The following is a 15,617-nucleotide window of genomic DNA, read 5'->3' on the forward strand; positions in this document are numbered from 1 at the left end:
TGTTCTCGTCTTTCTAATTATATTAACAAAATAGACATTTAAGTATTAAGAAGAACTAAGATGAGGGAATAAGGAGAAAGACCTCACAGATGAATAAAGATTTGAGTTGTGTCATGAATGGAAGACCATTTAACACACCCAATTAGCCTGAAAAAAGAGATTCTAGTAATAGAAGGATAAGCAAGTCTCTAGAGTTAGACAAAAGTCAAGTTGTTGAATATCTTGAATACTAGTGAATTTTGATGTGATTTGAGTGCAGTGGCTAGGCAAACAGCCATACTGAATTTGTGGTGATGGCAAGGATATTATGATATTAAAAAGTCATTCTTTAATATGTCAGATGTGGTTGTCCTTTTCACTCCCCCTTAAGTATCTTTTTAGGGTAGTCTTTGGGGCTGAAACCTTTCTCCTGGTCATTGGTAAGACTCATAACTTGATTTTTTTTTTTTGTTAGGTTGTAAGCTGGTCCTTTTGCCACTATCACTTAAGCATTGGTATCCTAGTTAGGAGCTTGGGCTTGGTGAAATAGGGAGCTTAGGTTCTTATTCTCTTCCTTTGCTTCTGTGAAATCTAATATAAAGCAAATTGATAGCTTCAGGGAACAAAGAATTTGTGACTAAGTTCACTGTCAAATGTTCAAATTTCCTTATCATTTTGTTTCTCTGTTACTGATCTTGGTGTAATATCTTAATTGTACCTGAAGTGAAAATAATTTTTTTGTTTAACTATAGTCTATTTAAACCTTGAGGCTGATTTCCCTGATCCTGAAAAAAAAAGTAGAATATAAAATGAAAAAAAAATTAAATAAATGCTTGAAAAGTGTTTATTAAACACTTAGTAGGTGTCAAGTTCTTTTCTGAGCACTGGGAATGCAGATATAAAAGCAAGATCATGCCCTCAAGGAAGCTTACATTTTAACAATTGTGGTTGTATAAAATATCACTCTATTAAAACACTCTTTTTAAAGACTATCATAGTTGATTATGGTGATTTAATTACTATTCTTTGAGAAAGGGAATAAAAAGGGTAAAAGGGTGGGTATACCTTTGGTGGAAGAGTAAAGAAAGACCAAACAGAAAAGTAGAGTGAAGGCTAAGATGTCTATCCCAGGGAGTACTGAGCGAAGTGACTTAGCTGCTCCTAGGCATGAAATTTATGGTCCAGGTGAGAGGATGAAGTGGCAGCAGAACATAGCTAAAAATTGAACAGTATTTAGTGACTGATGTTCCTATATTGACCCCAGTTATCTGGAAGTATCATATTGATTTGGATTGAATTTAAGACAAAAAATAAAATGTCGTATACATATTCTTTCATTTGCCTGAAATTTTTTTAACATTAAATGACAAATTAATGATGGAAATTAGGTAGAACTTTCTACCCTTTTAAAGTATGCTTAGAGAATTAACTAGTTCTATAATACTGATAAAAAAATCAGATCTCTTGACCTTTGAGATTTGAAGAATCATCAAAGAATCCTAAAAATCCTATTAATTTTAGAGTTGAAACAGACTTTTTGATTGTATGATATAATTTTCCTTAAACTTCAAATGAAGGAATTCAAAGAGATGAAATGACAAAAGATGTGTGTCTTAGCTGGCATCAGAACTCAAGACTGAAAGCTGCCTCCTCACTTCCTAGTCCAATGTTGTTATCATTATATCAATTTTATAGAAAATTTACTGTTTCTAGAATTAGAGGTTAAGTATAATAAAGCTCCATGATCAATTGTTTTAGCTGCAATCTTGAACAAATATGAAAATGCTATCTGCTACTTTAGAGTTTAGTGAACAGAATTAGAATAATTTATACAATGATAACATTGTAGAGAAAACGACTTTGAAAGATTTTAAAATTCCCATCAACTTAATAATAAAACATAAGTCCAGAACAAGAAAAATGATAGAGATGATGAATTTAAAATGCAGAAGGAAACCTACAGTTTTAGACGTGGCTAATGTGGGAATTTGTTTTGCCAGGTTATAAAGATTTTAGTTATTTTGAGTTTTACAATTTTTCCCCTAATCTTACTTCCCTCCCCCCATCCCCCACAGAAGGCAATTTGCCAGTCTTTATATTGTTTCCATGGTATACATGGATCCAAATTGAATGTTGATGAGAGAGAAATCATATCTTTAAGGAAGAAACATAAGATATAAGAGATAGCAAGATCAGACAATAAAATATCAGGTTTTTTTTTCTAAATTAAAGGTAATATGGTCAAAGGATATGCAAAGGCAATTTACAGATGCGGAGATAAAAGCAATTCATAGTCATGAAAAATTGCTCTAAGTCATTAATTATTATAGAAATGCAAATTAAAGCTTCTCTGAGGTACCACCTCATACCTCTCAGACTGGCCAGTATGACCAGAAAGGATAATGATCATTGTTGGAAGAGTTGTGGGATGTGGGACACTATTACACTGTTGGTGGAGCTGTGAACTCATCCAATCTTTCTGGAGAGAAATTTGGAAATACGCCCAAAGAGCAACAAAAATGTGCGTACCCTTTGATCCAGCAATACCACTACTGGGTCTATACCCTGAAGAGATGATGAAAAAGGGTAAAAACATCACTTGTACAAAAATTCCTAGCAGCCCCGTTTGTGGTGGCAAAGAATTGGAAATCAAGTAAATGTCCTTCAGTTGGGGAATGGCTTAACAAACTTTGGTATATGTATGTCACGGAACACTGTTGTTCTATTAGAAACCAGGAGGGATGGGAATTTAGGGAAGCCTGGAGGGATTTGCATGAACTGATGCTGAGTGAGATGAGCAGGACCAGAAAAACACTGTACACCCTAACAGCAACATGGGGGTGATGTTCAACCTTGATAGACTTTCTCATTCCATCAGTGCAGCAAGCAGGGACAATTTTGGGCTGTCTGCAATGGAGAATACCATCTGTATCCAGAGAAAGAACCGTGGAGTTTGAACAAAGTTCAAGGACTATTCCCTTTAATTTAGGGGAAAAAAAACAGATATCTTATTGTCTGATCTTGTTATCTCTTATACTTTTTGTCTTCCTTAAGGATATGATTTCTCTCTCATCACACTCAATTTGGATCAATGTACAACATGGAAACAATGTAAAGACTGACAAATTGCTTTCTGTGGGGGGGTGGGGGGAGGGAAGTAAGATTGGGGGGAAAGTTGTAAAACTGAAAATAAATAAAATCTTTAATCAGAAAAACAATAAATTAAAGGGAATAGTTCTTGGTCTTTGTTCAAACTCCACAGTTCTTTCTCTGGATACAGATGGTATTCTTCATCAAAGAGCCTCAAATTGTCCCTGATTGTTACATTGATGGAATGAACAAATCCATTAAGATTGATCATTGCCCCATGTTGTTGTTAGGGTGTACAGTGTTTTTCTGGTTCTGCTCATCTCATTCAGCATCAGTTCATGCAGATCCCTTCAGGCTTCCCTGAATTCCCATCCCTCCTGGTTTCTAATAGAACAGTAGTGTTCCATGACAGATAAATATATATTTATACCACAGTTTGCTAAGCTATTCCCTAATTGAAGGACATTCACTTGATTTCCAATTCTTTGCGACCACAAACAGGGCTGCTATGACTATTTTTGTACAGGTGATGTTTTTACCCTTTTCCTTCATCTCTTCAGGGTATAGATCCAGTAGTGGTATTGCTCGATTAAAGGGTATGCACATTTTTGTTGCCCTTTGGGCAACTACTCTCCAGACTGCTCTCCAGAAAGGTTGGATGAGTTCACAGCTCCACCAACAATGTATTAGTGTCCCACATTTCCCACAACCCTTCCAACAATGATCATTATCCTTTCTGGTCATATTGGCCAGTCTGAGAGGTGTGAGGTGGTACCTCAGAGATGTTTTAATTTGCATTTCTCTAATAAGTAATGATTTAGAGCAATTTTTCATATGACTATGGATCACTTTAATCTCCTCATTTGTAAATTGCCTTTGCATATCCTTTGACCATTTGTCAATTGGGGAATGGCTTTTTTTCAAATAAGAGTTTGAGACAGTTTGACTATTAATATATGTATATATGTATGTGTGTGTGTGCATATATATATATATATATATATATATATATACACAGAGAGAGAGAGCCATATAGATAGATATAATATGTATATTGATACTTTATTAGTTAAATATCTGTAGTTATATGAATTTCTTCAATAAAATCAATATTGGGCTTAAAGTAATCGACTCTATAAAAATATATATTAGTTGACAACCAATTTGGATGACATGATCTGTCTGTGTATTTCTTTAGATGTAGAAGATCTTTATGAACCAGTTTCAGTCCCATTTTCATACCCTAATGGACTCAGTGACAACACGTCTGTACTTGAACGGCTGAAGCACATGGAAGCCAGAGCACAATCTGCTGAAGCAGCATTAGCTAGAGCCCGGGAAGACCTACAGAGAATGAGGTGATTTAATTAATAATGGGAAGTTGTTTTTAATTAATTTATAATGGAAGAATAAAATTTTAGACCCATAAGTTACTTTAGATATATAAAGTGCTGTTCTTAGTCCTCAGTGTCCATTCCATGTTCAGTGAGGGCTTATTGAAGCCCTTTTTGAAATGAAATGAATCAGTAGTTTGTTTAGCCTGGTTTAATCTCAGATCTCAGATTGATAATTTTTGAGATCTGCCAGGCCTATCAATTTATAATTGTTAAATACAGAGTTACCTAAAAGTCCTTATTCAGGAGAAAAGTGTCTCTTCTCTCTTTGGGGGCTAAGTGAGGGCTAGCTTTAAAATTGAGGCTAGTTCCAGCAAGATTGAAGAGACAGACTTTGTGATCATGAGTTTGAGTTTTTATCCATGTTTCAAAAAGAAATCCTTAACTACTTTGCATAAAGCATTCATCAGCAACAGGAGAGGCAGAAACTAGGGGACATTTCATATTCCTCTTTATCTCTGATGAAAAAGCCTAAAGCAAAAAAAAAAAAAAACTAGTTCATGAAAAACAGAAACTTGAGCAGGAAAGCAAAATCCAAGATAAGGATACATGACTTATATAGGTAGCAGGGTTAAACTGGAGTTGGGGACTCTGAAGCAATTTTACAGGCCAGTTATCCAACTGCTTTTTGTCATGACTTGATAATACATAGTGAAGTATACTTTCAGTTCTAATTCTCACATCTTAAAAAAAATTTATGACAAGATGAATAATTAGACAATTTAATTATCTAGGAAAGTTCCTTGCTCTTCTCCCCCACCTCCACCCCCAAGTGTGTATATCAATCAATGTTTTTCAGCATTTCTAGCCCTTTAGATCTTAGGTACTTTTTAATTTCATATTTTACAGATATTACTTTTGACTATGTGTTACTAAATTTTTACAGTTGAGTGTTTTGGTCTTGTGTTAGTATATGTATTATACATATATATTTACTATGTGCTATATATACTACTTGCTGATATATATATGTGTGTGTATATATATATATACTGCTACTTGTTTAGAGTTTAATGAACAGACTTAGAATAATTTATACAATGATAACATAGAGAAAACAACTTTGAAAGATTTTAGAATTCTCATCAACTTAATAAAACATGAGTTCAGAACAAGAAAAGTGACAGAGATGAGGAATTTAAAATGCAGAAAAAGACTTACAGTTTTAGATATGGCTAAGTATGAAGACTCAGATTTCAAGTTTGGGGTCTTAGACTGAATAAATCATACACACACACACACACACACACAAATATGTATTTCTTTGGGCTCATCTTACACTCAGCCTTCCCTTTTTTAGCCCTACCTCTTCCTTAAAAAATGTTGTCCAGGAAAATAACTTGGTTTGACTGAATTTTAGAATGTGCTACTTAATCTCCAGGCATGAGAAATAAACTACATTTATGTATCAGTGTATCAAAAGCAGGGAAGAAGTGGGGGGGGGGGTTGCTTAAGTTGAAAAGCCCAGTAAAGAGCCTGCAGACTACAGTTGTGCTTTTTTACTTTGTTATTTGGAGAAGTGTGTCTGCTTCTGCACACAATGGCAGCTTAAGTGTTATTATTTCTGAGCCAGTAAAAGGTGGGGGGTGAGGTGGGGTCAAATGCTTAATACTGTCATTTTTGCTGTTGTCAAGAGCTAGTGCACTCCTCACTTCAACCCCATCCCCCACCTCTTTTCGCTTGTTCATGGTCCAGTAAACCTGTCTCAAGGGTATGTTTCAAATTGATTACAGACAGTTTGCACAGGATTTCGTGATGAACGCAGATGTCAGAATCAACTCGTCATCCACCACTGCCATTGCGGACCTTAATGAGGATGAGGATGGTGTTTATTTCAGCTCGTACGGGCATTATGGGATACACGAAGAGATGCTAAAGGTTAGAAAGGGAGCAAAACTGTGCCAAATCTGTTGGTGAAAAAAGGGAATGATGCAGATTCATTCCTTATAAATATGCTTTAGGATAGCTGCATTTTTAACCCCTAAGATACTCAATAGCTTGACTTGGGATAAAAAGAATACCAACGATTACTTTGTGAATTCAACAAAAATGTCCATAAATTTAAAAAAATAATGAGGTGATTTAATTGATAGCTTTTCTTTGAAAAATGAATCTTAAGGAGAAAATATTTGTCTTCTTGAAAACAGTAATTTGCCTTGGTTTAAAAAAAGAAAAAATTCTAAATATTCTGTCATCCTTTATAAATGCAGAGTTGTATAAATTTAGCTGTCAGTTATTTGAAATCTGGTCAATTTTGTTGTTTTAATTAATTTAATTAATTAATTTTTAAAATTTTAATATCTGAATTTCTGGACAGATCTGTTGTGCATGTATTTTGTCAATATGATATTTTGAATTTTAAAATGATAAAAACTTGATTTTAATACTGAAATTGAAAATTCTTAAGAGATGTATTACAAAGAAGTTTTAATCTATGTTAATATCTTATGCCTTTACACGAGATTTAGATGTTGACATTAATTTGTTTTGTTGTTGCTACAATAATTGTATTCAAAACTGTTCTTTAAAGGATTATTTCATTTGGCTTCCTTCATATTGGAAGACTCAGATTTCAAATGTTAGACTCAAATCATTTTAGTGGGTTCTATATGAATTCTATGAATTAATTGTTTATCAACAATGAGGAAAATGATAATTCATGAAAAGTTGCAATTACTTTGTTTTAGGGGTCTTTTACATCTGACAAGCATTTCTCTTTTTTTCGTCAAAGTGGATTATATTAGGGATGAAATGGTTTTACTATGATTAACAGCTTCTTCCCCCCTACCTCCCAAATAGTCCCTAAGCATTTATTTTCAGTCTATAAGAATTTCTAAAGCTCTATGCATTGTGTTTGAAACTGGGAATACAAATACTCTCAAGGAATTTAAAATTCTCCTCGGGGGGTGCCAACATTTTTACAACTAAATAAATACAAGTTATGTATGAAATCAATGTAGCAGAACTACGTTAACAATATCAGGAACCAGGAAAGGGCCATGGAACTGAGCTGTAACTTTTTTTTTTTGCTTTTTTGCGGTGGTGGGGGGGCGTAAGGCAATGGAGTTAAGTAACTTGCCCAAAGCCACAGAGCTAGGTAATTATTAAGTGTCTGAGGTCACATTTGAACTCAGGTCCTCCTGATTCCAGGGCCAGTGTTCTATCCACCAGGCCACCCATCTGCCCCATGAGCTGGAACTTTAAAAGGAGTCTGGCATTCTAAGAGATGCATTTGAGGATAGAAGGCATTTTAGACTTGGAAGAGTGGTACCAAAACATAGAGGTGGAGATGCAGTGCATCACCAAATAGGCGAGTGTTTCATTATCCTACAACATGAAGCTGGATCCAGTTTGTGAAGGACTTTTTCTAACACTCATTCAGCAAACATTTATTAAAAACCTTCTTTTATCCAGATGCTATACCTCATCCTGGGTTCACAAATAAAATAAATATTCCCTACTTGCATACCAACTTTATATTTCATGCTAGAGGTAATGGATAGTCCACTCAATATTTATTATACACCAAGCAAGAGGTTTTAAGAACATGAATTAAGCTGTTGGCTGTGTGTCAGTGAAGAAATTTTAAAAGTTAATATAATCTTGTGGAGATAGAATCGATGAGACTTAGTAGCTGATTGTCTGTATGGGAGTTGTGGGAGAATAAAGAAGTGAGGATGTCAGGAAGGTTGTGAATTTGAGTGCCTGGAGTGAGAGCCTCGACAGTGAGAAAGTTTGAAGCAGAGTTTTGATTTTGGAAAGAAGTGGATAAATTCTATTTTTTTGACATATTCTTTTGAAATGCTTAGAGAGAAGATGTCTTATAGACATTTGATGATACTCAACTGAAACTCAAGAGAGAGATTTTTCTTTTTTCTTTTTTTTTTTTTTGATCCAGACCTGTTATTTCATTGATACAGAGAATTTTCTAGTGAGGAGACTCCTTCTACCAACTCAGCTGTTCTGTATTTTACAGTCTTAGAGAATTGCTGGGGGTTAGGTTTTAAAAGTGTTAAAGAGTTAACCCGCATAAAGATGATTATTTAATCAGTGGGAGCTGGTGAAATGTAAAAGAGTATTAAAAGAGAGCAGAATGCCCAGGAAAAGCCTGGCAAATGATCTAGGAAAGGTGACTTTTGGATATTATAAAAACCAAGAAAGGAAAGAAGGGAAGGGTGCTTTGAGTATTAGAAAAGCAGAGATTAGTAGGAAGCACCTGAGAACTAGATCTTTAGATTTAGCAATCAAACAATAATTAAAGAACAGTTTCAGTTGAGTGGTATTTGGAAGCCAAACATTAAGAGATTGAGAGGTGATTGAGTGCTAAGTATAAGGAGACAATGAATATAGACTAAGTGTTTCCTAGAAGTTTTATATGAAGGCATGGGGCAGTAGATTTGAGAGGATGGTAGCATCCAGCAAAAGGATTTTGTTTGTTTGGGGTTTTTTGGTTTGTTTTTAAGAATGAGGGGTCCAGAAAAGTTGAAAATTAGAAAAGAGTCAGTGAGCTGTTTAAGGAAATTGGAGGGGATGGAATCAAGGGCATGAAAGGAGGAATTAGTCTTGGCAAAGAGACAGTTTGTCTTTTTGTAAGAGACTAGGACAACAGAAGTGAAAATGGAATTTAATAAAGACTGTTTGAGGTATAGGATGGGGAGAAAAGAAGAAGAAGGGAATGAATGACCTTTTTTAATCTCAGAAAAATAAAAGATGGCAGTACTTGTATTTTTTTTCAGCAAATGTGATATTCAAAATATGCATGATTTTATACCTAAAACTTAATACTTGCTTTTAGCACTGAAGTTTGGTTTTGCATCATAATTTAAATTGCTTAAAGAAAAATCTCATACCACCTCAATACTGCAGTATTATTTCTTGCCCCTTTTTACTAGAGTCATATTTGTACTATTTCATAATTACTTAGTGGTGAGTATGATCTGCACGTGTTGTTTTCTGTTTGCTGCTTTAGCATTTTGAACTTAGTGTTCTTGTTTTTTTTGTTACAAGTTTCAGAAATGAAATGTAAAAACTAATTTTTGATGTTTTCTCTTTTTTTAAAAAAAGAAAAACCACTTGATTTTTGTAACTTTATTTTTATAAATGTACATATATATATATGAGGTATGCATATGTATATATTTATATATCTTACTTAGCATCTCATTGCACATTGCTTCTCATGTGACAGAAGATTGATAAAATGAGAGAACCAAAACAGATGACTAGTACAGTTGAGTAGCAACACATTTAGCTAGACTGGTAGCTGGGGTTGCTATTGATTAAGTTGGAGCAGTGCTGAGGCAGTGGGATTGGTGAGTGGTTTTCATCTGACTGCTTTCCTGACTGATGTTGATCTTTTTTTTGAGCTTGCTTGATTCAGCACATCCAGATAATAAGAGGAGCAAAAGAAAGCTAAAATTTTTTAATTCTATGTTGTTTAAGGAATTGGCAGTTTTTGTATTAGGTAACTGATCTTTAGATATCAAGGGTTTTGTTATTGTTGTTTAGCCTTTTTTTGAGAAAATATATTTATAGTAGTTTGGTAAAAGCACTCTGCATTCTTATAAAAATAACTTATGGATACAGATTTAACTTTTTATCACCAGGAAATCATTAACATTCAAATAACAAATTTGAAATCTTTAATAATTATTATTCTTTAGTTAGATACCAGTAATTGAATAGATTAATTTTTAAGTTAACATCTCCTATTTCTATTGCAGCAATTCAAGTCGCAGTTTAAGGGTGTTTATTCTCTGGATCTGTATGATATCATACATTGACATAGCAGTATACAAAAAATTTAGTCTAGTTTTCTGCAGAGAGGAGCAATATAGCATTGTGGGTGTGAGGAATATCCTCTGGGTTAAAAAGACCTGCCTCTGATACATACTGGCTATATGTCCCTGAACAAGTCACTTTGCTTTTTAGTGCTTTGGGCAATTTTAAGACTAAGTGTTATAGAAGAGAAAATATTAAAAATTAAAATAAAAAAGGTCTTTTGTTCTAGGAATTTCTTATACAATTAAAATCACACATTTCAATATCCACAAACTCTTTTTCCACATCCTTTCCCAAGGATAAATATGTAAAACAACAAACAAAATGACTTTTTTTTCTTGTATGTGATTTTTAGCACAGATTTTTGTACCTTGGCAACAGAAGCAAAAACTGTCCAATTTGTTGACAATCTGGATTTTCACTTAAACAGTTTTGAAAAGGGACTGTATATGCTAGTACTCCATGAAGTTAAAACTGCCAGTCATACACTGACATTCAATGTTAGAGCTGAGTAGCTGCTCCCATTATATGAATTTCATAGTGTGCTTTCATAATGTGGTTTGTACAGTTCCAGTGGTTTAATAACTGTTGGTCGGGTTCTTTGCATCATTTCTAAACAGAACAGATTCTAGAAGCAAAGCGAGGATATAAATCAGATATAGCTTGATCAATGGTTTACATAGGAAAGTAGTGCAGCATCATTTTTTACTTTTTATCTCAGCTTCTTAATTTACCTATTTCCCTTCCTTTGTAATTTTGAGGTATTTGTAAATTTAAGGTATTTTATTGCTAGACCCCCTTTTGAGGAATTGTTCATTAGAGTCTTGAAGTAAATGAAGAAGGATATACATTTTAAAGTGCAAAAATACTTTAAGCACTCGGATCTTGTTTGAATACCAAAGACTTTCCCTCAGAATAAAAATGCCATATTATGGATAGTTCTATTAAGTTATTTTTTAGAAACCACTCCACTTAGTTTTCTATACTTATAGCCTATGTATCTATTGAAATTCTTCCATGATTTTCTTTTAGTTTTCACTTCAGCCAACAAAGAGTGATAAAAGTTTTAATTATTTCCTGAAGAATTTTTTTAAAGGATTATAATAATAACTTTTTTTCTTCTATATTTAGGATAAAGTACGAACAGAAAGCTATCGAGATTTTGTATACCAAAATGCACATATTTTTAAAGACAAGGTGAGTAGCTCAAGACATAGAATGTTATTTTCTTTTATTATATTTAAGATTTTATTATAGCTACTACTGTAGTGCAGAATTTTGATAACAGAAAAGTGATCAGTACTGTCATTATTCAATATACTATCTGTATCAAGTACATTAATTTTATAAGCTTATCTTATTGGAAAACGTGTTTTAAGCAAAGAAATTTTTACTTAGAGTAATTTAGTGAATTTTTCTTTTATTTTCAAAGTTTTTATATTAGAGAATATATTAAGATTTAGGGTGGATATTTTGCAGTGTGGATAGTAAAATATTTCCCTTGCTTTCTACCTAGACTATTTTCAACTAGTTTAGAGGGATTTTTTAAATTTCATGTTTATTTATTCTCATTTTGAACAAATAATTTTTTTTTATACATTATTAAAATATTCTTGTATAAGAGTAAACAAAATACCCCCTCCCCCGAAAAATATACACTTGCTTGAGCGGTAAAGTAAAGGGGAGAGAAAAAAATTAAAATTAAAATTAAAAAAAAATAATAGTTATAATTGTAGGTCTGCCCAGGTGGCGCAGTGGACGGAGCTCCAGCCCTGGAGCCAGGAGCACCCGAGCCCATATCCAGCCCCATACACCCAACAATCACCCAGCTGTGTGACCTGCAAGCCGCTCAAACCCCACTGCTCTGCAAAAAACCAATAAAAGAAAAAAAAGACCTAAAATGAAATAAAATAGTGATAATAGTAGGGGCGGCTGGATGGCAGACAGCACTGGCCCTTGAGCCAGGAGCACCCAGGTCCAAGTCCAGCCTCAGACACCCAACAATCAACCTGCTATGTAGGCCCCAGGCAGGCCACCTAGCCCCATTTGTCCTGAACCTCCCCCCCCAAATAATAATAATTAAAAATGTGGTTTAGTCTGTGTTCCAACACCACCAACTCTGTCACAGGTGGATCACATTCTTTATGATAAGTCCATCACAAAAGTTACTTCCATATTTTTCCATTGTTGCCATTGCTGATCGCAACTCCCTCCTTTCATATGTCTCCACTGCCATGTACTATATTTTCTCTCTCCTTTCGCTCTGACTCTGCTGTAGAGTAGCTGAGTGGCACAGCAGACAGATCCCTGGTCCTGGGGCCAAGAGGCCCCAAGCCCCCCTACCACCCCTTAGGCCCAGCATCCACCTGGCCCTATGGTCCCAGACAGGCCTTCCAATCCCAGCCCCTTGCAAGAAGTAAAAAAGAAAATGTGTTATATCTGACCACTCTCCCCCCATAGTCCATCCTCTCCTCCTTCATTCACATCCCCACCCCTTCCCCCTATCCCCCCCCCTCCTTCTTACTCCAGATGTCTGTACCCTATTGAGTATATATGCTGTTTCCTCTCCTAGCCACCTCTGATGAGAGCAAAGATTCCCTCATTCCCCCTTGCCTTCCCCCCTTCCATATCATTGCAATATCTCATTGTAACAAAGAAAAATCTTATTATATGAAATATCTTGGTCTATTCTCCACTCTCCTTTTTCTTTCTCCCATTACATTTCCCTTTTTTTTCTGTTGACTCCATTTTTATACCATATTTTATCTTCGAATTCAGCTTTCTCCTGTGCTTCATCTATAAAAGCTTCTTCCACCTGCTCTGTTAATTGAGAAAGTGCATATGAGTATTATCAGTGTCATTTTTCTATACAGGAATACATGCAGTTCATCATAATTAAGTCCCTCATATTTTCCCCTTTTCCTCCTATCTCTATGGTTCACCTGAGTCCTGTATTTGAAGATCAAACCTTCTGTTCAGCTCTGGCCATTCCAGCAGGAACACTTGAAATTCCTCTGGTTTATTGAAAGTCCATCTTTTTCCCTGGAAGAGGACATTCAGTTTTTCTGCGTAGTTGATTCTCGGTTGCATTCTAAGCTCTTTTGCCTTCCAGAATATTATATTCCAAGCCTAGGAGCTTTTACTGTAGTTGCTTCTAAGTCCTGTGAGATCCTGATTGCAGCTCCACGGCATTTAAATTGTGTCCTTCGGGCTGCTTGTAATATTTTCTCTTTGACTTGGGAGTTCTGGAACTTGGCTATAATATTCCCCGGGGGTTGACTTTTTGGGAATCTCTTTCTCTGGGAGGGGTGGGATCAGTGGATTCTCTCCATTTCTATTTTGCCCTCTGCTTCTAGGATATCAGAGCAATTTTCCTGTAGTAATTCTTTGAAAATGATGTCAAGACTCTTTTCCTGATCATGACTTTCAGGTATGCCAATAATTTTTAAATTATCTTTCCTAAGTTTGTTTTCCATATTAGTTGTTTTTTCAGTGAGATGCTTCACATTTTCTTCTAATTTTTCATTCTTTTGGTTTTGAAGTATGGAGTCCTGATTTCTTGTAAATTCAGCAATCTCCCTGAGTTCTAGTCTTTGTCTGAAAGGATTTATTTTCCTCAGAGAGCTTTCTTATCTCCTTTTCCATCTGTCCAATTGTGCTTTTTAAAGCATTCTTCTCCTCAATTAACTTTTTAAACTGTTTTATCCATTTGACCTAAGCTGGTTTTTAGCATGCTATTTTCTTCAGCATTTTTTTGGATCTCCTTGACTAAGCTGCTGACTTCATTTTCATGTTTTTCCTGCATCTCTCTCATTTCTTTTCCCAGTTTTCCCTCTGTCTCCTTCATTTGATTTTCAAAATCTTTTTTGAGCTCTATCATAGCCTGAGCCCAATTGCTGTTTTTCTTGGAGTCTTTAGATGCAGGAGCTTGTGCTTCTCATCTTCAGACTGAGTATTTTGATCCTTCTTGGGATCATAGATAATTTATTTCTCAATGGTGTTCCTTTTTTTTTGCTGCCTGCTCATTTTCCCAGCCTAAGCTTGTTTTTGGGGTGCTTCCTGAGGTTTTGGGACACTCCCACAGGGATCTCAATGTGAGAGGCTCTGTCCTCCCTCCTGGTCTGTGAATGACCATATGTGCCACCCTCTGCCACGGGGCTGAGGTGGGGAGGGGTGCCTAAACTGAGATCAGGATCTGAATGTGGTCAGAACCGCAGAGTCCTGTTCAGGGGCAGGGGCAGTCTCTCTTCAGTTCCTTCCCTAGGTTCAATGGGATCATGCCCTGGGGGCTCCTGCTTACCAGCTCCTCCTGCTTCTGTTTCCTGGATCTGGACTGCCTTGGCCATGCTGCTAGCTGTGTGCCCTGAGGGCTGGGCTTCAATTGCTTGCTCTGGCAGAGGTTCCCCCAGCTGTTCCCTCAAGTTGTGCCAGGTGCTTCCTGGGGCATAGGTCAGGAAACTCCCCTGCTGCCCGGCTCCCAGCACCCTGGGGCTGCCTCCTGGAGGCCGAAGTTCTTTCGCTCTGGAGGGCCACCCCTCTGGCAGGCTGCCCTTCCAACCCCGGGGAGCAGAGCCTTTTTTCCAGGTTACCCTGAGTGGGAGAACTGCCTCTCTGAGTCCCTCTGTGGGTTCTGTTTCTCAAAAATTTACTTAGAGTCCTTAGTTTAAAAGTTTTATAAGAGATCGCCTAAGAAAGGATCCTCTCTTGTTGCCATCTTGGCTCCTCCCTCGTTTAGAGGGATTTTTAAGGAAGTACTATCATGTAGTAAATTTTAGGTAATTATTTATCTACTTGAGATAAATTTGCTAACATTAAAATTCTTTGGTATTTATCATTCTCTTAAATTCTTATTGTGCTATTTAATGGGGTAAGAAGGGGGTAATTTAGGGAATTAAGTTAAAGCAATGAATGCTAGGTGTTTCAATATTGTCATGTTAGCTACTTTGTTACTTTATATAGCAATGTGATTTTATATAGTCCTTAAGGAATAATATTTATTTGCACTGAATTTATTCTATGGAATTTATCATTACCTCCTTTTAAAAATTTGATTTTTTGGTTATGTTTTAAGTTCCAAATTAGCTCGTCGTTCCTCACAGCATACTATTCTATCATAATTATAAAGCACAACTTATTAATTTATTCCCCAATTGATGAGCATCCCCTCAGTTTCCAATATTTTGCTACTTGAAAGAGAGCTGCTATAAATATTTTAGGAAAAATAGGAAATATTTTAGGGAAAAAAATCTCTCCTCTTTACTTTAATCACCTTGGGAACAGACCTAATAGCAGTATTGATGAATCAGAGGATATATAGTTTTATAACTTTTGGAAGCATAATTCCATATATTTCTCCTGTATGAGTGTGTTGGT

The 15,617-nt window shown here is 35.6% G+C and overlaps 1 protein-coding gene across 1 annotated transcript in view; it reads left to right on the plus strand.

Annotated features, from left to right (window-relative positions):
• PRMT3 (protein arginine methyltransferase 3) overlaps positions 1-15,617 on the plus strand; it is a 144,669-nt gene that overhangs the window by 16,200 nt on the left and 112,852 nt on the right. The window contains exons 6-8 of the mRNA XM_074230373.1: positions 4,268-4,427; positions 6,197-6,341; positions 11,376-11,441. Coding sequence (XP_074086474.1) covers positions 4,268-4,427; positions 6,197-6,341; positions 11,376-11,441 — 371 coding nt within the window. The remainder of the gene's footprint in view (positions 1-4,267; positions 4,428-6,196; positions 6,342-11,375; positions 11,442-15,617) is intronic.

Source organism: Macrotis lagotis, chromosome 3 (assembly GCF_037893015.1).
Source record: "Macrotis lagotis isolate mMagLag1 chromosome 3, bilby.v1.9.chrom.fasta, whole genome shotgun sequence".
In the NCBI taxonomy this organism is placed as follows: domain Eukaryota; kingdom Metazoa; phylum Chordata; class Mammalia; order Peramelemorphia; family Peramelidae; genus Macrotis; species Macrotis lagotis.